Below are 22916 nucleotides of genomic sequence, written 5' to 3'. Positions count from 1 at the left end.
AGTCATTACTTTTTTGCCCCTTCTTTAAACACGCCTAACCTAGAAAAGGTGTGTATGCTAGAACAGGCAGAACCTTCCACCACCACACATAACGATCATCTAAATAAACGCTTTAAATCGCACTCGTGATACTATATACGAATAAGCTGATGCGAGGGAAGCATCATTACTTATTTTGATCAGCGGAAAATTGTATTAAATTCCCGTAAAGCAGACAATGTAGGAGAAAGGGAATGTTTATCTTACGGACAGATTTTAATCATTTTAAATAAAAAACTGAGAGCACGTAATATTTTGATATTTATGCCCCTGTAATAGGATGACAATTTACTAAAAACATTGTCAGCGTTCCAAATACACTTAAATAAACCCACTAAGTGTCTTTAAGTTAAGCGATTACAAACAAAACATACGCATTTTGTAGATCAATATTTCTATATTTATTTACCTTCACTGTCACATTCGTTATTTAGCCTTTCGGGCTATAATAGTTTACCAAACATAGGCTGAGTGTGTACGCTAGAGAGAGTGCATAGTTCTGCGAGTAACAGCCATACGAAAACATGCTGAAATCCCCCAAAATACTTAAGCTTCATATTTCTGCTCCCGACTTAGTCTGAGACGCACGCAGAAAGGTTTTACAATGAAACCAATTTCTAAATGTTCACAAAACACAATTGGCATTTATCTTACGTACCGTTTAAACTGGGAAATTACAATGGGGTTCTCTGATTTCCATTGGAACTAGGCCGCCATTTTTCGTGCACCTCCGCGCATGTCCAGCCTTAAGTAGCTATTGCCGTCTATATCCGCCGGTGCGGTGCAACTAGGCCACGGCGCATGGGGGTCCGTGTAGTTCAAAGCAGGCTGACCGTAAATTGCATTTGAACTAGGCGTTTGAATGACCTAATTGAAAATCCACCAGGAATCCAACAGTTTTAACTACCGTCATAATTCTTACAATGTATTTGTGTTTAGGATGTAAACAATGACTATTTTATAAAATTTTAAACTCTGTTAATTATAATAAACTCTGTTAAATATAAGTCTTAATTATAAACTCTTAATTATAAATTCTGCTTATTTATAACTGACGTCTAAACGAAGAGTACAGTATAATCGAAATTCATTGCCCTGAAATTAATTTAGCCGTAGCCAAAACGGTTAACTGGAACAATGAGTTTGCTTACGTCACGTCGACAAGTGGTTAGAAAACAATCTATTAACAGGCATATTTTACACGGGAAAGGCTTTGTTTTGTCAGATTCCTTTTTGAACCCTTGGTTTTTCAGTATGTGAATATTTAATATTTTCACTTACATATTTTAACCTTTTCTGTAATATTCTGTAATATTTTTTGCAATAAGTATATGAATATTCTATTATACTGCTTATATTATATTATATTATATTATATTATATTATATTATATTATATTATATTATATTATATTCTGATGGTATTATATTATATTAATATTCTATTATAGTGAAGAGCGAGATTGTAGTAAGGTTGTAGTAAGATGAAGTAAGGTTTCCAGAGAAACAACATTTCGGACAGATGTCCTTCAGCAGCTGTGAAAGTGCACGGTGCTTCTATAGTACACTGCAGTTACTCACCTGGAACCTCTTCCAATCATGACGAAAAATTATCACTAGGCGTCACTAGAAACCTTCTTTCGCTCCCCGATTCGGCATTCACTGTATTAACGGATGATTTTCACAAATAGCTAAATAATGAAAACTACTTTATCGGATGTTTAAAAGTCGGACATATTTTATGACTAGGTTTAAGGCTGCAGTGAGTATAGGCTATTTTACTTTAACACAGCTCTCGCATAAATGTTATTCTTCAAATTTAGATGTTTTCAAGGTACATGTTTAAAACAATTTGAACTTCAGAAAATCGGCAAAATTTTAGATATTTGAAAAGGCAATTTAATCTCGAAATTCCGAATTTCAGACCCCATTCAATTAACACGTCACGCTGATAATTAGGGAGAAAATCAAATCTACACTTCTTTACAATGTCAAATCAAGTTTTAAAAATCAATCAATTTTTAGTAGAATAGTAGGTTAAAAGGTGGTGGGTTATCAAAATCGTCAACAAATGTCCTATTTATTGGATTTGAAACCTTCGCCTAATAAAATGATCACTTCACGCGGAAACATCCCTCAACCATTTTTACAGAACCCAATCGGTTTTACAGAGTGGACAAAATGCTCAACCCGACCGCTCTGAAGTCCTGCCCCTTTGGGCGATTCTTGCTGCTCTTCTGCCATGATTGGACACAAAAGGCTCTTCGCAGAGGCCGACACTCGCATGGCGTTTTGATTGGTCTACAGTACGTCACTCAGGACGGCACCGCTCTGGAAATTGCTTTGGTAGGTTGTCAATGGAATAGAATGGAGGTGGATAGTATTGCAGCTGTAATGATGGGTTACCATTGCAGGTAAAAATGAAAACATCCCTTCGTGGCTATGAGTGCGGAGTTTGCGCACCGTCGTCGAGGACCTGAGTGAGTTTTATCCGGCATTTTTTAGGGGGGTGGGTCGGGGTACATATGTTATCGGTGCACCTACCCATTTTTCGCACAATTCGTGGTTGTTCATAGGTATAGATCAGCTGGTCGTCTCTATGAAGAACATATACATCTCTAGGTTTACCTGCCCACACACAGACACGGGTCATTTAATTTTAGTTATAATGTCCTCCGTGGTGTCTTTTAGGCTACATTTACAAGAAAGGTTATGTAATATGTCACGATGCCTCATTCACTTGTGTCAGACTGCGTGCGTGTGTACTGTATAATGTTGTAGTCCTTGCTGACAGCGCGTGAAGATGGTGTGAGCAAATGGTCATTTCGTGATACCGTGCAACAAGCTTCCGCGCGCATCAGTATCCTCAAGACACTCACTGGTGCGGATAGAAAGGGGAGGATTTGTGGATGTCACACTTAATATAACGATGGAACTTTGATCCACCCACGAATCGTTTAAGCGCGCGTTCTCTCTCTCTCTCTCTCTCTCTCGCTCTCTCTCTGACACACACACGCACGCACGCACACACACAACGCAGTTGTGCGCCCCTATGTATGTGCATTAAAAATGTAGCTTTTGGTGTACATGACATCATCTTCACGAGCCTTCGGAAACGTGAGTGGTGTCGGTGGCCTCACCATTCTGCCAATAAGTGCATCAGTTATAATCAAACCAGTAAGACAACAAGAGCCGTGATGTGTCAAGTGCGATCAATATTAGACAAAGCGTTGCAAGCCGCGCGCCCGAGGTGGCGAAAATCAGGCTAAGATTCTGTAACGTTACCTTATCTGTCTTCTGGCTTTACTAAATGCATAGCAAACGCTGTCTTAAAATGGAGCAGTTAATGGAGCCTGTTTCTTTACTGTCTGCATTGCATAAAGCTTTCATTTGTTTTCTGTTCAAGATGAAAAATATTTCTACCCAACCTGTGTGGGTTTGTCCTGACATTGAGGTATGTTCTAGCTAAACGGAGATAGCCAATAAAATATGGCAATTTGCCTTCTAGGAATGATAAAATTCCTTGAAGGCTCTATGGTGACTCACACTGTGTATGTTCTGATGCTCAGATTCCTACCAGTTAAGCATTTACAGCAGCATTTGCATGTGCCTGCCAAAGACCGAGGCAGTGTGTCATATGGCCAAGTGCATTAGACTTCATCATCCAAACCTCTTGATTAATGTGGTTACATACCTGATCTTCTCCTTCAAATCTAAACAGCCATCTCACAGCAAGTTATGAAACCCATGCATGTACCAACAGTTGTTCCTGCAAAAGATCAGTAGTACCCCCCCAGTCACAGATCATAGTTTTAAGGTCAGCTTCACACATACACACACACACACACACATCTTTGCTTGTCCCCTCATGACCTCGGATGGTTTTTGAAATCTGGCCCAGTACTAAATCCAAAAATATAAAACAAACAATGCTAACGCCATCTGGCTATCAAGACACTGTCGCAGTATCTGGACTTGCTGTTGGGAATGACATTGCTGTTACGTGCAGACAGAGCTACATCTCTCTTCCACCTAACTAGTCTTTTTACTTTTCTATCTACAGGTGAATGTGTGAGTGTTTGTGTGTGTGTGTGTGTGTGTATGCATGTATATGCGTGAGTGTGCATGTACACTTGTGTGCAGATCCACAATTGTGTGTTAGGAACATGGGACCAATACCGTGTCCAGTGGGCGACAGCTTTCTAACTCCAGAGACTCATTCAAGGGCGGATCGGTGCTGCATCTCCTGACCTCCTCTCTCCACCCCCTCCCCTCCTTGTCGTGGACACGCCCCCCAACCCCCAGCCCTGCCTTTTGACTTCATGAAGCTTCGTCTCGTCAGTGATCTGATGAATAAATTTGAGGTCCTTGGGATTGTAGGAGAGGGTGAGTGTGATACAAGTGAACATTCTTTCAGTCTGACGAATGCGGGCATCTTCTTGTTTGCGTTCACTGCCAAATGTCATTAACACATGGCTCAGCAGAGCATTGCCTGCTTTTAAAGTCTTTTGGTAACTAAAGTCTTTGGTAGCTATTTACTAATGACTGCCACTAATGGTGTATCATCACAACTGTTTCTTTAATACTCATATGAATCTTTGAATAATTAAATGGCTAAGTATATGAAGATTGTCTTAAATATCTTTTACTACCTCATGGAAAGAGGCAGTAAAAATATGCTCTTTAGACTTTTTTTTAAGCCATTGTAGAATAATAGAAATTTCCATGAAAAGGGAATATTTTGTATGAGAGAAAGGAGTGGGAGTCTTTGCCTTTCCTTTGCCTTGCCACCGTGTGTACACATGTGCATGGTTGTGTTTCTGCGCTGAGGGCGAAGCAAGGCAAGGTGCGTTCAGGCTGGCCCTGTGATGAGGCATGACTCTCCATGCTCATCCAGGTTACCTCAGGCCTTCTCCAAGAGTGCCCCCTGGGTCTGCTCCAATGCACAAACCCAGAGCCCTCCACTGCCTGCAAGCGCCCAATGCCCGCGAGCACCTCCCCTAGTTTCTTATGGCTGATCATGTGGTTGTGTGTGTTGGTGTTACTAATGCTCTCCCTCTCTTTCTCTCTCTCTCTCTCTCTCTCTCCCTCTACATCAGTCTCGCTCTCTCTGTCCCTCTACATCAGTCTCTCTCTCTGTCCCTTTACATCAGTCTCTCTCTCTCTCTCTGTCCCTCTACATCAGTCTCTCTCTCTCTCTCTGTCCCTCTACATCAGTCTCTCTCTCTCTCTGTCCCTCTACATCAGTCTCGCTCTCTCTGTCCCTCTACATCAGTCTCGCTCTCTCTGTCCCTCTACATCAGTCTCTCTCTCTGTCCCTTTACATCAGTCTCTCTCTCTCTCTCTCTGTCCCTCTACATCAGTCTCTCTCTCTCTCTCTGTCCCTCTACATCAGTCTCTCTCTCTCTCTGTCCCTCTACATCAGTCTCTCTCTCTCTCTGTCCCTCTACATCAGTCTCGCTCTCTCTGTCCCTCTACATCAGTCTCTCTCTCTCTCTGTCCCTCTACATCAGTCTCGCTCTCTCTGTCCCTCTACATCAGTCTCTCTCTCTCTCTGTCCCTCTACATCAGTCTCGCTCTCTGTCCCTCTACATCAGTCTCTCTCTCTCTGTCCCTCTACATCAGTCTTTCTCTCTCTCTCTCTCTGTCCCTCTACATCACTCTCTCTCTCTGCCCGCTCAGTGTTCCAATCCTTAATTAGAGCAGTGCTTCTGAAACAATCAAACGAGCCTTGTATTCTCTACATGGAGTTGCTAGAAAAACAATTGTTGAATGCTATGTAATCTGTGAATGTTTTGGAATTACATAAGTACTTGCATTACTGATGTAGATGTGGTCTGATATTCACAATATTAGATAAAACTATTTTATTTGTCAATACAGATAATGTTGTTTAATACTGAACATGTTGTTTAGTACTGGGTAAGTTATTTTTTTTAGATTGAAAAAAATAGTATGAACTCTTGTGTGTATTTAGTGACTGGTTGAAACGTATTATTTTAGCCACAGTGACCACTTTCCTTCAATAGTTAATCAAACTTGCACAGTATTTTAGATCGGTCTTCCTTCAAAAACTGCTTCAGGTCATTCAGTGGTTCTTGTTGCATCACCCAACATCTCTGCTGAAATTCTGAATTTTGTTGTTTCATCAGTGCTAGATAGCTGTCTAACGCTCAGGCAGCAGAACTCCCTCCACCATGCATCACAGGTGGGACAAGACTGTGGTGTTGATGTACAGTACACATTATCACTTTTTTTTTTTAATCCAAACACAACAGCACATATTTCTTCCAAATCGGCTAACGTTTTTTCCCATGCATCTACAGAACACTGTCCCAACAGCACTGGGGAGCGTCCCAGTGGGACTTTTCGGAAATCCGTGGTTTCCACCATGCTGTCCTTCCATGAGAACCATTCTTGTTTAGTGCTTTCTCATAGTGGACACACAAACAGAGGCTTTGGCAAGTTTTAAGGGATTTTTCAGGTTCTTCGGCTCCTTCAGGTTCTTTGCTGTTGCCCTGGGGTTGTCCTCCATCTTCGTCAGCACTACATACTACGATGTTGCCATGAGCTTTACTGGATGCCTGTTCTGTGGAAAAAGAAGCACAGTGCAGAATTCCCTCCATTTACCAATAGTGTGTGTTAGCAAAGAGAGATGAATGCAGAAAGAAACGAGGAGAGAGAGAGCATGTCAGAACATGCCGCTGTGGTCATCCGCTGTGAGAGATGGATGAGAGTGAGCAGTGAGAGCTATTCCAGATGCAAAATCCTGATATTGTTTAACTCACAGCCTGGTAGTCATTCCATCATGACTACTACCATACATAACATACACAGATGACAAGTTTTTATTCATGGATTAAGGCTATAAGTAAATTACACCATCAAAACTTGTGTTTAATCTACTGAAATCCATAAAGCCTGTAGTATTTGAATGTTTATTAATATCATTAATGTGGGTTTAGACACCTGTAGGTTTTTGTGAGTGCCAGCCAAGCTGCTCTCTAACACTGATTTGCTGTCTTTTTTCTCTTCACAGGAGCCTATGGGGTAGTTCTTAAATGCAGGCACAAGGTAAGATGGAGTTTATTTACAGCATCAGCCCATTGCAGGAAGCTGATTGCTTTTGCTGACATTAAAACGCTACGGAGCTTTAGACTGCTGGACACTGACGATTGTTAAGGAAATTTCACTGGTGTTGTGCATTCCAGGGCTGTCCCAAAGATATGCAGGATTTGTCTGGAAAGTCCGTCTGCATCACTTGACTGTCAAAGCAGTGTGTCATGGCTTTGTGATTGGTAATGAGTGCAGGAGTTAGCGTTTATGGTGTAGTATGAAAGGGGTGTCAGTCTGAGAGCACTGGAGCTCTCAGATGGCTGTTTGGTTGATTCCAGTTTATTCGCTCATGGTACGAATTTTGATTGTATCACTCAATGCTTTGTATGCAAAAGAATTGCTGTTTGCTTACTACAAATTATATTTCTGCTTGCCATATGGCAGCTATATAGATTTTTGTACACAAGTATGTGTACACATATGGAATTTGTACAAGTGTGGAACTGTACTACCTATTAGACAACACCAAAACACTCCCTACACAATTAGATCAACAAACTGCTGGTCTGATTATGAATATGAAGCGTCTATGCCTCTGTGCAAAACACAAGAACATTATACTTGAGGTGGTCCTAAGATTGAAAGTCATTTGGTATTGTGAAGTTGGTATTGTAAGGTGGGTGCTGTCCTGGAGAGTTACAATTCTCAATGTAATATGTTTTAGTCTGTGAGGTGGCCTGACTCTGCATTTCTCTCTCAGTCAGAAAAGCAAGATTAGAGCAGCTCTCACTGAGCTCCATGCAGATATTCTGATGGAATATCTTGATTCTTGAATCACAGAATACAGACTTGAGTTGCTGGATGATCTGACTGCTTGTGATAAAAAAAACAATAAAAAACCAAAACAAAACAAAACAAGTTTTTAGTTAGGATGGTCTGCAAATCCAAACATATTCAAAAATATCCAAATATATATAAATTCCTTTATGATCATGCCATTGTAGAGGGCCTGAATTAATCAGTATGCAAAGTATGCAAATACCTGCTGTTTAAGGCTTCCTCTGCCCTGTGGTCATGGTGATGTTCCCTGTATCCTCTAGCAGGGTGGGAGGGGCAGATGTTTGTGCCCCAGTCTGCCATCATGCCCTGCTAGGCTTCAGCACAGGGCTCGGCACCTGTGCGTGACGAATGTCAGTATACGGATAAGATTTGGGCTGGTTGCCCAGCCGACCCACGTGACCTCTACGCTGTCGCCTCAGAGATGTGGGTGTGGTCACATGTATTATTCCAAAGTGCACTTCATATGTGATTCATCTGGGGCTTGTGTTTATTATTTTTTATTGTTTATAATTTTGCATAGGAAAGATTTGGATAAACAGTATGTTAGAATATATATGGTGTTGAAATAAATTCAAAGACTTGTTTGCTGTATTTCAGCTTGAGGTAACAAGTATTTGTTATTGTTTTATGTCCAAAAATTAAGGTTTTTTCAGCCATAAAACATTTAATGACTGTTGTTCTTCATGTTGTCATTTAGTGACTGTTAATAATATAATATATAAATAGGTACTATGCAATAAACCATGACGAATGCTAAAATCTATTACAAGGGAATATGTAAAATATTTCATTTGCATTTGTAGTTGCTGTATTGTACTCTAAGTCCAAAAAATTGGATTTCTGTGTAATGTAATAATGATGAAATGGGAAAGATTCACATGCTTGATGTATTTTTATGGAGTGTGCACTCCCCACCGGGAACCCTGTTTTTTGGTAATTGGTCAGTCAGCCTTTTTTTTTCTTTTCTACCTTTTTTCATTGTCTGTTCATTAAAGACGTTGAATATTCGAGCTGAGAGCCAGAAAGGCTTTTTATTTAGTGGGGTGGGGGTGGGGGGGTCTATACCCACACTAGCTCTCATTACTGTCCTTCACAAATACACCCATAAGCTATTTACAGGCTTTGCAGCACAGAGTTGCACCATTATCAGGAATAGGCTGCACTGGATGAACATTCCATGTTGGGACTACCTTTCCATGCCTGAGCAGTCTATTTGACTCAGAGATAAATTATTCAGCATTAAAGCCACAACTTATATAAAGAGGTAGTTACATGGAGGATGTCTCTATTTTGAGGGGTGGTAGATTTATAACCTAATATTCCCTACGATAAACCATAAATAATTTTGGCCCAAATAATGGATTCTTCATTCTGTCATATCAGACATTCACAAATCAATTTTTAATATATGGCAAGATCTCACAAATGCAGTCTGTAATCCTAACCTTGTTCTCTGTCAGTATTGTACAGCTCTAACTCTGAGGTGCATTACAAAACGTATTGCACACGGAACATTAGCTTTAAGTGAGATGCTTCTTTACTGAGAGTATGAAGTGGAGCATGACATCTCACGCCTATGGTGGTCTTTTTGTAAGAACACTACAGGTGATGTGGTAAGCCTTCTGACATCAACGTACATGTCTATCACAAAGATCCTGTGTTGCTACACCTTTGAAATAAAGATGGTCAGTTGGCTTACACTTACCACTGATATCATAAGTGTTGGTTGAGTATTTATAAGCTTGACTCAGTGGTTAGAAGGTCATTCCATAACTAAGTGTTGGCTGGGTATTTATAAACTTAATTCAGTGGTTAGAAGGTCATTCCTTAACTAAGTGTTGCTTGTAGCTTATGTCTGTTGATCTTTATCATGTGGAATAGTCAGACATGTTGATTGTCTACAGGGAAACTGAGAATACCACAGGGAATCTGGGAATATCACAAACTGTAACCCTAACCCCAGTTCTTGGTCAGTTACCAAGAAAGTCGTTGTCTTTGCTTATTGGCACTGACTTTTCACTTGTCCTCCCAAAGCCTTTGTGAGTAGTCCTCTCCCACAGAGAGAGGGAGCTGAATGGCCTATTGTCAGGGGCCAAGGTGGACACAAGTTACTACTTGTTCATTCACTTTCTTTGGCAGCGCCATCTTGTGTATTGAAAATTTGGTCATGTTAGAGTCACTGAAAGTAGGAATGTTACATTTAAATTTCTCACAAATGTTTAACATCAACATAAATGATTACAGAACCCTGGATTACAGATCCCCCGATTACAGATTCCCTGATTACAGAACTCATGATTATAGATTCCATGATTACAGATCCCCTGTTTACAGTACCCATGGTTATAGATTCCCTGATTACAAATCTCCTGCTTACAGAACCAATGATTAAAGGTTTTCTGATTGTAGAACCTGTGATTACACATCTTCTGACTTCATAACCGCTGATTACAGATCACATGATTACAGAACCCATGATTATATATGTCCTGATTGCAGGCTGGTTTCTGTGGGACTGTTTTTTGTGCTGTAATGAAAAGGCAGACGTACATTGCATAATTGAAACTGTTGTTTGATTTGCAGTTTTTTTCAGCACTGTGCCTAGTGATTCAAGTGACATTGATAGCTCGAATAACCAACTTGATATGCAGATCTGCTACAGTGCTTTGCATACACTATTAAAGCACACTGTATGTTGTAGAGTCGACTAAACCAAGCTGTAGTATACTGCAGAATCTAATAAAGCAGGCTGTAGTATACTGTATAACCGTAGAAGCAGGCTGTTATGTCTGTTGATCTTTATCATGTGGAATAGTCAGACATGTTGATTGTCTACAGGGAAATGTTGGTATGTTGTATAAAAGCAGGCTGTAGTATACTGTAGAACCTAGTATACTCTAGTGCTGTGTGGGACTCTGTGGAAAACCATGTGTTTGTGAAATGAAAAGACTGTGCCCCAATGGTCTAGAACTGTTAAATTTCCAGTACTGTATCTGAATCTGGCAGGAAGAAGAGAGGTTGCGTGCATGTGCATACATATTTATATTATCTCCATGCAGACCAAATGTGCCAACAATGATAGGAACATCTGACATTGTTGACCTAGTGAGGACCCCCTTGTGGTCCTCAAAGGTACACATACTTTTTTTTAAACAACAACTGGTGCTTTCATTTAGAAGAACCTAAAGAGCCAAACAGTTTCCTTTTGGTTACTGAGGTTATGGTTAGGGTTATGTGTAGGTGTAGTATCATTTAGCTACAAAAATCATTGTTTCAATGGAAGGTCGCTACATAGATAGTTAACAAGAGTGTGTGTGCGTGTGTGTGTGTGTGTGTGTGTGTGTGTGTGTGTGTGTTTGTGTGCACTGGGATTAAATAGGTCACCTTGAGTGGGAACTTTGGCTGTTCAGAAATATTCTGATGTGGTAGTAGTAGCTATCCTGAGCAGAGCTGTGCACTGTGGGACCAGCACCATCACTTACCACTAAACACACTTAAAGGGAACTGTTATCACAGCGAAGGCCAGTATGATATCGACAAGGCTGTAATTCAGTACATTTTACTTTCCATTAACATCCCAGCTGTTGTGGATGAGCTTGGTGTGAATGGAGGTTTGTTTGGAGGCTGTACTGAAGTCATTTGCTGCCCCAGGTGTATGGACCACATGACCAACCTCTGTCATCACTTGTACTGTAAAGCGAAATGCCTTGAGCCAACATTGTGTTACATAAGTATGAAGTTTTTTAGAAAGTAAGATTAATAAAAAGGGAAAAAGATTGGAAGAGAGGAAAAGGTGCATGGAACACTAACATAAAGGCCAAAAACATGTACTGCTGTTTTTTAATTCTGTTTTTATATTTGTTTTTATATCTGTATGACATACTGTATATTCAGTAATTGGATCTTCAACAATTGTATGACTGCTGATGATCATTTTAAATTTAACAATGTACATGGGATCAATGTGAAATAGTAAGGGGGATTCACCAAAAAGTTGTTTACTGACATCCGACAGAATGAACTCCTATTTTGAGCTGAGCTGACAGTTGATTGCACATAGGTTTTCACCATGTCAGTCTAATATAATACGCAGCAGATTTCAGCAAATCAACCACATGTCAGGCTGATGTCAAAGCGGGAAGCTTGATCGCGAGCATTAGCTGCACCGTCGTGCATGCTCAGAAGGCATGTCTGCTCTATTAATAGCATGTTCGCTGTTCGGTGAAAAGCAATTGATGTTTACCTCAATAATGTTTTAACAAACGGGTCATTGAGGCTGCATTTTTACCCCGTTTCTGCCCCCAGTAAATATAAACCAGATGAATAAAGACTGGTGAAGGCAGATTACCCAGCATAGTACAAAATGCAAAGACAATACAGGTTATGTTATCACTATGCTATTGAGCCCAGCATGTATGAAACACGTATGTTTCAGTGTACCATGTTCTTGTGTTGTATCTAGGGTGCTTAACTAGTGTGTACAGTCCATCGTCATATTATACATGTAAGGTTAGTTTGTCGCAGGGATGATATACACGGAGACATAATCAGACGCTTAGCTCACTAGCTTGTTTGTTCAATAATAAGAACATAGAGGTTATCCCTGTGCCCAGTAGTGATATGAACAGAATGATTAGGTTTGTGTGTGAGGTGCAGTGTACTGGAGAGCAAGCACTGGCTATAAATATCCGTAGGAAATCGCAAGACTGTAAATTTGTATTGGATGTAGGTGAAAACCTACAGGTTCCACAGTGTGCTGCTTTAACGACTCTGAGGCTGGATATGGTGTTGTGCTCTAGTTTATTTTATAGAGTTAGCAGTTCCATTTGAGGATGCGGTGGATGAAGCATTCAAAAAGAAGAAGCTGAAATAAGCAGACATGGTGGCTGAGGTGAGAGGATGTGGGTGGCAGGCGCATATAAGGCCAGTAGAGATAGGTGCTAGGGGATTTGTAGCTGTCTGCCACATTCTTGCTTGTGGTTTGCTTTTAGAGACTGTAAGCCAAGGGTAGCTGTGAAGGAATTAACTGAAGTAGCTGGAAGGGCTAGTCTGTGGCTGTGGATGAGGAGAACACAGGCCAGTTGGGGAAATGCATTATAAGGATGGAATGGCTGAGGTGTTCGGTGTCTCAGGTACTTGAAGGCCTGAGCAGGAGTTGTTCAGGTACATGAAGGCCTGAGGGGATTGTTGTCATGTCGTTGTCATGTGGACAGTGGTAGATCCAGATGGAATCGGTGGCACTAAGCATGCATTAAGTGGCAGTGGGCTGGGTAAGACCTTAATCACCGAGGAGGCTAGTATGGACCTGCTGTGTTGGGGAATGCTTGGTGGTGTATTAGGTAAACTCCATTTAGAACAGGCAGCACTGAGTACACATTACCAGTGCCAGTGGGGCTGGGTGCAGTATGGATTTTACTCGGTCTAGGAAGTGAGATTAATTCAGCGTGTGCTGGTGGTGTAGTGCGTAAAGCCCATGAGGAACTGGCGGCACTGAACCTGCAAAAAGAGTCAAGAGGCTTTCCATTGTCATTTCAGCTATATACAGGTATACTGTGAAACAAAATAGCACTCCTCCAGGACATGGTGCAGCACAATAGAAGAACATAAGTGGAAACAATCCATATGAAATACAGACAACAGACAGATGGCAGACAGATTGCACATAGCATTAATGATGTCAGTGGAGCTAGATTCGGTCACTAGGGATGACTGTGGGTTTACGTTTAAAGATGTTTTGTATGTGGTCGGTTTAGGAGTGGGCTTGGAGGGGCTGGGGTGGGACACCAGAGCGCACTGCTGAGCCTTCTGGAGGTGCTGTGGGCTTAATTTGATGAAACACAAAGGAAGGAAGGCGCCTATCTGTTGACCCCTGTGAAGAGCTTGTGTGGTTGCGAGGCTGAGGTTTCTGTTATGAAGTGGGAAGGCTGGGCCCTATGTGAATCTCTAATGGTTTGGCACCGGATATTTGACAGTATATCCTGTGCATGATTGCAATACCAAAATTATAGTGTGCCACTACTGAAGTATTTAATCTGTCTACTTCTACATAAATTCTAAAAAAAAAAAAGTTTTTAAAAGGTAAATTCTAATGCAAATTCTCAGTTTTTCTTATAATGCTAAAAATGATTGGTTAAAAATGAAATATTTTCACTGTCAAATACCCTCTGTTTCTCAGTACCAGAGAACATAAGAAATATCTCACCCATGTGGCCCAGACTGCGTTAAATTGCCAGGTTTTTGTATCAGCACCTCGTTCACACTGGCCTGGTGATGTCAGTGGTGAGTAGCTGTAAAACACGGGAACTGGAGGTGGCTGGAGAGAAGTGTGAAATCTCCAGGCCTTCACCAGGAATCATGGCCCCGTTAGGAACAGCAGTGGAAGCCCAGGCAGAGTTAGCACAGAGCTAGTCCATGACCGTAAACTAGAAACACACAAGGTCAAAACTGGAAAAATACTTTTAACAGCTAAAAAGAACAAAGAAGAACAAAGAAAAAACAACAAAGAACCAGATAAATCATCTTCTATCATACTTAATACAACATTCCAGCGAGTGTGGAACAGATGACAGATTATGGCATCACTGCTAGTAGTCACTACAGTCTCAAAGAAGTTTTGATTGCAAACATCCAGCAAGCTGTCATAATTTACCTTGGCACAGTTAGGAGTTAAATTTAGCCTATTTTATTTCCACACACCAAAATGTCCTGCAGTAACTCATTCCAAAGAGAAGCAGAAACTGAGCTGTTGTTATTAGATGTGGGCTGCTTATACTAACATGAAAAATAGGTCATTACGGGTTTAAAACTAACAAAGAAATAATTAATTGCTTCATGAAATCTCAGATTTCACCATGATTCATTTTCATTCATCGTGAATATACTAAATAAAAGATGTATCATTGCATTTTTACACCACTAGTTTTATGGTTTATGAGAATATGGAAATATAATAATGACTGTCTGCCTCTGAAATCACACTTTTGAATAATGCAGAGCTCCTGTTTTGACTGAATGTAGTATTGAATCTGGGTACTTTTCATAGGTAAAACAGATGTTTAGCAAGCTTATTAAACGGACATATATTTTATTCTTGTAATGTCACCTGATGATATTATAATTTTAATGACTGATACACTGCATACTTGTAAATTAGCTACTTCTACACAACTGATTCACTTCTAAGATTGTTAAAATTACAATATCGTAAGACGTAAGTGAAATTTGAAATAGGGCATAATTGTTTGGTTCCTGCTAAATGAAGTAAAGGTGAATTGGCACTGGTGGTAGTGTGACAATTTTCCTTGTTTTTTTGTTTTTGTGAAAGAACAGGTTTACTGGACTTCAAAAAGTGTATTGAATTCTGGAAGGTTCTCCAAAAGCCATTAGGCTTTTGAAAAGTTAGATTGTGAACATTGTATCATTAGCTGCCCACACTTCTACTGTGTGCACTGGGGTGTATCTATAAGCCTTCTATGAACCTTCCATATTCAGAAAGTATGGAAATGTGCATCTAGGAGTGTGCAGACATAATAATGCATGACATTACAATTTTCATATACAAAGTGAATTAACTGTGAAAGTTACAATTAATTATCAGGTCCTCTGTGTCAAAATCAAGGATCACTAGTTCTGCAAATAGTGAGTGGGTATTTTGCTGAATCACAGAAAATCCCACAGTGTGTGCAGGGGTGATTTTTGAGAGAATCTGGACGCCTCCAAAAGTCTGAGCACCTTCCCTAGGCTCCATCGTGACTGTTGTATACGGTGAATAAATGACTCACCAGCCACATGCTATGTATAAACATTCTCATTATCTTTATATTTTATATGCACCATGGACACCAAAACATAGTAACTGTCCCAGTGACAACAAACAGTACCAAACAGGGCCGAAATCTCATGAGATGGAAAACAATGAGAAATCAAGAACTTCCCTGAATCTTGGAGCTTTTAATTTCCAAATTCAACAATCCAGGGAATCCAATCCTCTAGTAATTAAGTTGCAATTAAATTGAAGCTGTAATTCTCTCTGTGTGTGTGTGTGTGTGTGTGTGTGAACGGCGCTGGAACGGCGCTGGTTGTCACAGTGTAAGCACTGGTCTGGCCCGAATCCCAGCCCCTTGTGGACTGTGTTGTGTTTTGGGTCTGAACCGTAATGATGAGCCATGATGTGCTGCCTCGGACTGCATTTATTGCCACTGGATCCTAGCCACACTGGTGTCAAAGGACATACTCCTGCTAGAGACTTTCATAATCAACACTCTGAAGCAGCAGGGTTTTTCTGAAACTTGTTTAAAAATTCACACTAGTTTGCATACTTAATACTAAATGTTTATTACAATTGAGCATTCTCCGCTTATCACCCGTTTGTAAGAGCATGGCTATCTGTGAAATAGCTTCACAGTCAGTCTATTCACAGACTATTCAATGACCATATACAGATTGTCCACGGACTGTCTACGCTTAGCTTTCTCTGGCCTACACAGGATCTTTCCTCCTGAAAGCACCAGAATCCTATACCTTGTAATTCTGTCTTTTATCAGCAGCTATTTATGTTTATGGCATTTGGCAGAACCTCTTATACAGAGCAACTTAAAAAGTTATCAGTAAGATAGTACATGTTCTCCCTGGAAATTGAACCCATGGCCTTGTTGTTATTAGTGCTGAGTTCTACCTACAGGAGTATGTATGGGCAGGTGTGCCCATAGACTTGACATTTGGAGTGTGCATGCTGCAGTAGGTTGTAAATGAAGGTGGTGAAGTGTATGTGATCCTTGCGGGCCCCCCAGCTAGCCCTGTTTCTTCTGCGTCCGTGTTCAGCCTCTCACATATAGTCACACCGCACACTTGCCCACGCTGTAATTCTACACAGAAATAGTATGCTCCAGGTACAGTTACCTGCACTGCTACCTAGGCTGGGTGTGTTAGCGTATCATGTTATAACGCTGCTACTTCCGTACGGCCCTGCAGCATCTCAGTGTCGCATGGGTTTAGTATCCCCCAGCTCATTTGTATCAATTCCTGAAGGGTTCGATGATTAGCAGGTATGTTGAGGAAAGGAGGGTTTTTGAGCTCTGAGTGTGTGACTGTACTTTCCGAAGCCCTGACTCTTTGTCTTCTCAGCATGGCTGGGGTCTCCAGCTTCTGGTTGGCCGTTGAAGTGGCCACAGCACGCAGCACGCCTCATGAACAGGCAGCCCTGGTATGCTGATCTGAGAGCCATTGTCCTCTGTCCTAAGAGGGGATGCCTCTGTGCAGAATAATGGGGACGTTGTGAGCGTGTGCGGATTGGAACGCAGCAGACATGTGGTGATACACGGCTGCAGCGCATGTCACTGTGTTGCATCGTGGTCAACTTTGATCATAGCATAGCGTTGCTGTGGTTTTTGTGGATTTTTTGTGGATTGGCCTAATTACATTTGCATCCAGGTCTACTAAATGAGACCGGGATAAAAAGGCTGACTTGGAACAGTGAACGCTGGGAAAATCTTTTCATGAGGCCTGTATGATATGTACTAAAATGTACAGTGATTCTGTTGAACATGGCTACAGTTCAAACATTTTACTTTGATCTCTAGTAGAACAGGTCAGCTCTGTTGTCACAACTCCCACTCCCCTGCGCAATACAGTAGCAAGACGCTTCCACTAACATCCCATGCTGGCTGCGTAGCAGTGCAGTGAAGAGAACTTCCTGCTCTAGGCTAACGACTCTGCCATGCCCCAGAATCGCTCACGATTCGAGCAGCCCTGCCGTGTTGTCTTTTGAAGCGAGGACACCAAGTAGTGGAAAGCTGAGATGAGGACTTCAAAGTGCCTGTTACAGCACAGCTGGCTGCTGAGATAAGATGAAGGCTGGAGTCAGATGAGCTCTGTGGGGCTTGTCATTGTGACAGTGATTAGCCAGGAGAGAAGTGAGCCTTTTTGGGAATGCAAGGTTCCAGGATTCTACATGCAGTTCTAGGATGCAGTAAATGGTAGATCTTACTAGATGTTATTGTTACATCATAACACCAATTCCCATGGAACTCCTCTAATAATAATATTAGGAGCCGATGATGCTACTGATAATGCTTCCTTCATTATTGCTGGTCATATGCATATTTTGAGCTTGAGAAATGTGGGGTGGTGAGAGGGAGTGGGCATTTAGTCTCTGAAGAGGCAGGGTGGTGACAAGCATGCCTATTAAGGCACTGGCTCCAGCAGACAACAGCGTAATTCAGGCATCCAGTGGCACACATGGCCATGAAGTGTGGACGTTAACCAAACAAACTGCCATGTAAAGCAGAGTAGACTGGCTGTGTTAATGCGCTGCACACACCTGTGTGTCTAAGTCACCAAAACTGGTTTTGAGTAACACATCGAGGATCCCACAGTGAGATCAAATTACATAATTTGCAAATAAATCAACCTTCTGCTGTCCATTACACTGTTCACCTCCTTCTAGAGCCATCTAGAGTGAATCATTTTGCTTGTTAGGACAGAAGGACTTCAGCAGTGAGTGCTGGTAAAGTGGTTGTGCTGCGCAGCTTCTGCCGTTAGCGTTAGCCTGCCATGTCACTGCAAAGGGGGGTTATAGTGAAACAGGAGCGTGACAGGGCGGAGAATGATGAGCAGACGTCAACACCTAGAGCAGCAAGGCCCCAACAAGTGTGATTCAGCTTCAGTGCTGGAGTCTGCAACCCACCACTACCAGTCCTGCTCCATCATTATACCATCATTATAATGCTAATACTAATTAGTAATAACTATAATTCTAAATTAGTAATATCTCTAGTAATAAGAGGTGCTTTGACAGTTCGGCTTTAAATGGAAACAACAGACAGTGGTTTAGATTCAGCCACAATTCACGTCGCAACTGTGAAATATAACTTTTATAATTAGTAGGCTTCGTGTGAGGAGGTTCTTCTGGAAGCTTCATTGTGTTTCATTTGAAGAGGTGGCATGTTAGACCGAACCCTTAGGACCTGTTTGGGTAAGAACTAACCCGAATCCTGGGCTACAGTCAGGATTAAGACGAAAGCCTGATCCTGGGATACAATCACTGACTATTTTCATTTGAAGGTCCATTAAAGTATAGGGCTAGACCTAATCTACATCTGAAAAATAATCCCTCATTCACAGCCCTTGGGTTTCAGTAGTTAGAGAGATGAACCCTTTCTGATCATGCTGCGCTTAACTACTTTGCATATCTGTTTCGCAGGAGACAAAGGAACTTGTGGCCATAAAGAAGTTTAAGGACAGTGAAGGTAAATCATGGCTGAATAATGCTATTTATTGGCTGGCACTGTTGATTATCTGGCACTGTTGATTGGCTGGCACCCCTTTTCTCTCTCCCCTTATTTGCTGCACTAGCACCTTCAGTATTCTAATGATTACAACTATGCAAATTACACTTACCTAATATATCATCTTAGCCAACAAATGATCTGTACCATTTTAATTGTTAATGCATGCTAATGTGTGCTAGTAAGTTGTCAGCGATAGTCTGGCACTCTCATACAGTGTTCTAAAATTTGTAAAAAAAAATAAATAAATAAATCTTCTTAGGAAGGCCCTAGTTGACAGTTTTCAGCCTTATAAACTGTGTAGCAATGCTGTTATATGGTTTTATAATGGATAGCTGTGCTCTGGTTCCTGGCTGATAACCCCCCCCCCCCACCTCCACCCGCCTTGCAGAGAATGAGGAGGTGAAAGAAACAACCCTGCGGGAGCTGAAGATGCTCCGCACACTCAAGCAGGAGAACATCGTGGAGCTGAAGGAGGCGTTCCGTCGCCGTGGGAAACTCTACCTAGTATTTGAATATGTGGAGAAGGTCAGTGCAAACTGTAAGCTTCCTGTAGTGTTTACCCAGGACTGGTGTATGCTGAGGTAAGCCCAGGGCTGGTTTACGCCGAGGACATATCCTATGCTGGTTTGCCCATTATATTTAAAAACATGGAAGTGCAGTATGTGAAGCACAGGCTGGACCTGCTGCTGGACCATGAGGAGTCAGTTTACCGGGTGTTTACTTGGTACTTATCTGGAGAATGTCAAATCCAACACTCATGCTTTACCTGGTGTTTACCTGGTAATTATTAGGAGATGTCAAATCCAACACTCATGTTTACTTGGTGTTTACCTGGTAATTATTGGGAGAATGTCAAATCCATCACTCATACTTTACCTGGTGTTTACCTGGTAATTATCAGGAGAATGTCAAATCCAACACTCATGCTTTAACTGGTGTTTAGCTGGTAATTACCGGGAGAATGTCAAATCTAACACTTGTACGTTTCCTATTGTTTACCTGTTAATTATTCAGAGAATGTTAAACCCATTGCACAGATCACAGCTCTTACCAGCTGAGGGCCTGCACCAGATCCTATCTTACACCAGATAACAGCTCATACCAGATTACAGCTCGCACCAGCTCAGGGCCTGCACTAGATCACACTCGCACCAGCTCTGGGCACATTATGTATAAAGTATGTATGTTAAGTGTATATTGTTTAATTAGTCCATAGATCGTACTGTCTCTGGTTTGAATTGTGTAATTTGGTATTTTATGCTTTAGTGAGCACAAGAAAATGAACTGTTCAGTGTGAATGTCTAGTGCATTCCTCAGTAAATGCTAATGGCCTTATAAACATTGCCAGGCTAACTGTCTTGATATCATATCAAATGAATGAAGGTGACCCATGTGCGATTGCTTTGGCGTGTGCCACTACAGAACATGCTGGAGCTGCTGGAGGAGATGCCCAATGGCGCACCGCCCGACAAGGTCCGCAACTACATCTACCAGCTGATTAGAGCCATCCACTGGTGCCATAAGAACGAGATTGTACACAGAGGTGAGAAAGGCCTCAGGCAGGAGCTGCTCCTGACTGCTGGTTCCTGCTTTGGGATCAGTGTGATTTCAAATCACTGCTATTTTTGTTCTTATTCAGAGCTTCTCAGACATAACAGTGGTATACTCTTATTTTCTGCACCTTACCACATGCTGGCATCATCTCTGTGTCTCCTCTTAGACATCAAGCCAGAAAATCTCCTCATCAGCTCTAATGATATCCTCAAGCTGTGTGATTTTGGTGAGCTGACCTATCTAACCTGCATTCAACTAATCTCTGATACCCTTATTTACACAATTCACTGTGTGAGATCCTTGACTCAGAACTGGCCCCATATCACATATGAATAGCATAGTAGACTTTATGCTGTGTGATTTTGTGATGAAGGCTGAAGGCAGCAACCACACCTGGGTCTCAAACCCAGGTCCAACAGCAGCAGGGGCACATGTTTCACCTTCCTGAATGACGTTCTCCATCACACCACCATCTCCTTCGTAGAGTGACGGTCTCCGTCACACTGTCTTCATTTGTGAAGGCTGAAGACAGCGACCACACCTGGGTCTCAAGCGCAAGTTTTACAGGTGGAAAAGGTGTGCCTTCACCACTCGCCCAAAGGTGAAGTGGCCAGACCACCTACCTCCCCTGCCTGAAGTGACGATCCCCATCACATAAACCTCTCTCCTTCAGGGGGTGACGGTCTCTGTCACCACAGATTTACCAACCAATTAGAATTTGATGTCACCTCAGCTCTGCAAAAGCCTACGTTCCTCACCAAACTAGGAGTCATACTCACGTGTATAGAACTGGCTGACTACGCACAATGATTCTACCTGAGAACACGATGCCCCACCTGCTGGAGGATGAGTGTTACTGCACAGAAAAAAAGTCACGCATCATATGAATTCAGCAGCAGCTCACTGACTGCCATGGAGAAATTGCATGACTCACTGGGTCTGCAACTACACACTTCTCTCTCAAAGACTCCTTATATTTTTAGCCCAGGAAGCACAGCTCGATTAATTGAGCAGTTTGTGTATTGTCCATAGTCACTCACGTCACCGGTCTCTTTTTCTTTATTTGAATAATCGTAATGATAATGCAGATGGTTTATTCATATTGCGCCTTTCTCTACCTCAGGGCCATTTTTTGTTTGTTATTCAGTCAGCAGAACAAATAGCATGAACCAAACAAGAGTGCAGAACAGCGAGCCTTGTAATGGACATCTGGGGCAAAGTGCAGTAAAACAGCAGGGTTTCATCAGGCTTTCCGGGGGAGAGACAGCAACCACTTCAACAGTGCTATTAACCAGAGATATGGGAGAGACAGAGAAAGACAGAGGGGCAGAGGAGGGGAGTTGTAGCGGGGAAGAAAAGAGCCACTTCCATTGTGGTTTGAAGGAGAAAATATCGCTGAAAGTCTGTGGGAGTGAATGTTTAAAGTTCAGTAGAACTGAGTGTGTTGTATTATACGCACCGTATAACCCAGTGGTATTACATCCTGTGAGAGCCGGATTCAAGTAACACTCCCATACGACGGAGCCCACAGAGAGATCAAATTACATCATTTACAAACAAATCAACCTTCGGCAAGACCTGCCACCCGTTACACTGTTCAACTCTCTTCTAAAGCCATTTACAGGTGAATCATTTTGCTCAGTAGGACAGAAGGACTTCAGCAGCGAGTGCTGGTAAAGAGGTAGCCCTGCAATTAGCGTTAGCTTACCGTGTCAAGGGAATCACCAGAGTGAATGGGCACCGAGGTGCTGTGAAATCTGTGCCATGGCGCGTGTGTGTTGTAGAGTTTATGTGCGGCGGAGTCTGTGGTGCACAATCTATGTATGGCAGAGTCTATATGCCAGGGAGTCTGTGTGTCATGGGGTCTGTGTTACATAGTCTGTTCTGTGGAGTCTGTGTTGTAGAATCTGTGTGGTAGAGTCTATATGCCAGGGAGTCTGTGTGTCATGGGGTCTGAGTTGTGGAGGCTGTGTCACAGAATATATTTGTTGCAGTTTATGTATGACACAGAGTCTGTGTATTGCAGAGACTATTTGTTGTGAATTTTGTGTTGCAGAGTTTGTATATCATGGAGTCTCTGTGTCCCAGAGTCTGTGTCACAGTCTGCATGTCACAGAGTTGTGAAACACAGAGTCTGTGT

General features: G+C 41.8%; 2 protein-coding genes across 2 annotated transcripts in view; one reads left to right on the top strand and one right to left on the bottom strand.

The window, feature by feature from the left end:
* Nucleotides 1-761, bottom strand: part of scml2 (Scm polycomb group protein like 2) — a 30729-nt gene extending 29968 nt beyond the window's left edge. Inside the window, exon 1 of the mRNA XM_035520732.1 lies at nt 698-761. The gene's annotated coding sequence lies outside the window, so the exon portion shown is untranslated. The remainder of the gene's footprint in view (nt 1-697) is intronic.
* Nucleotides 762-2399: 1638 nt separating this feature from the next.
* The window catches only part of cdkl5 (cyclin-dependent kinase-like 5), a 36774-nt gene continuing 16257 nt past the window's right edge, over nt 2400-22916 (top strand). The window contains 7 exon segments of the mRNA XM_027011418.2: nt 2400-2518; nt 4102-4424; nt 7078-7112; nt 19135-19180; nt 19611-19747; nt 20645-20765; nt 20943-21002. Coding sequence (XP_026867219.2) covers nt 4361-4424; nt 7078-7112; nt 19135-19180; nt 19611-19747; nt 20645-20765; nt 20943-21002 — 463 coding nt within the window. The 5' untranslated portion in view covers nt 2400-2518; nt 4102-4360.

The sequence above is a fragment of the Electrophorus electricus genome, chromosome 21 (genome assembly GCF_013358815.1).
Source record: "Electrophorus electricus isolate fEleEle1 chromosome 21, fEleEle1.pri, whole genome shotgun sequence".
NCBI classification, from domain to species: domain Eukaryota; kingdom Metazoa; phylum Chordata; class Actinopteri; order Gymnotiformes; family Gymnotidae; genus Electrophorus; species Electrophorus electricus.
The sequence above is the reverse complement of the archived record's forward strand: the minus strand, read 5'-3'. Positions and strand labels throughout refer to the sequence as shown.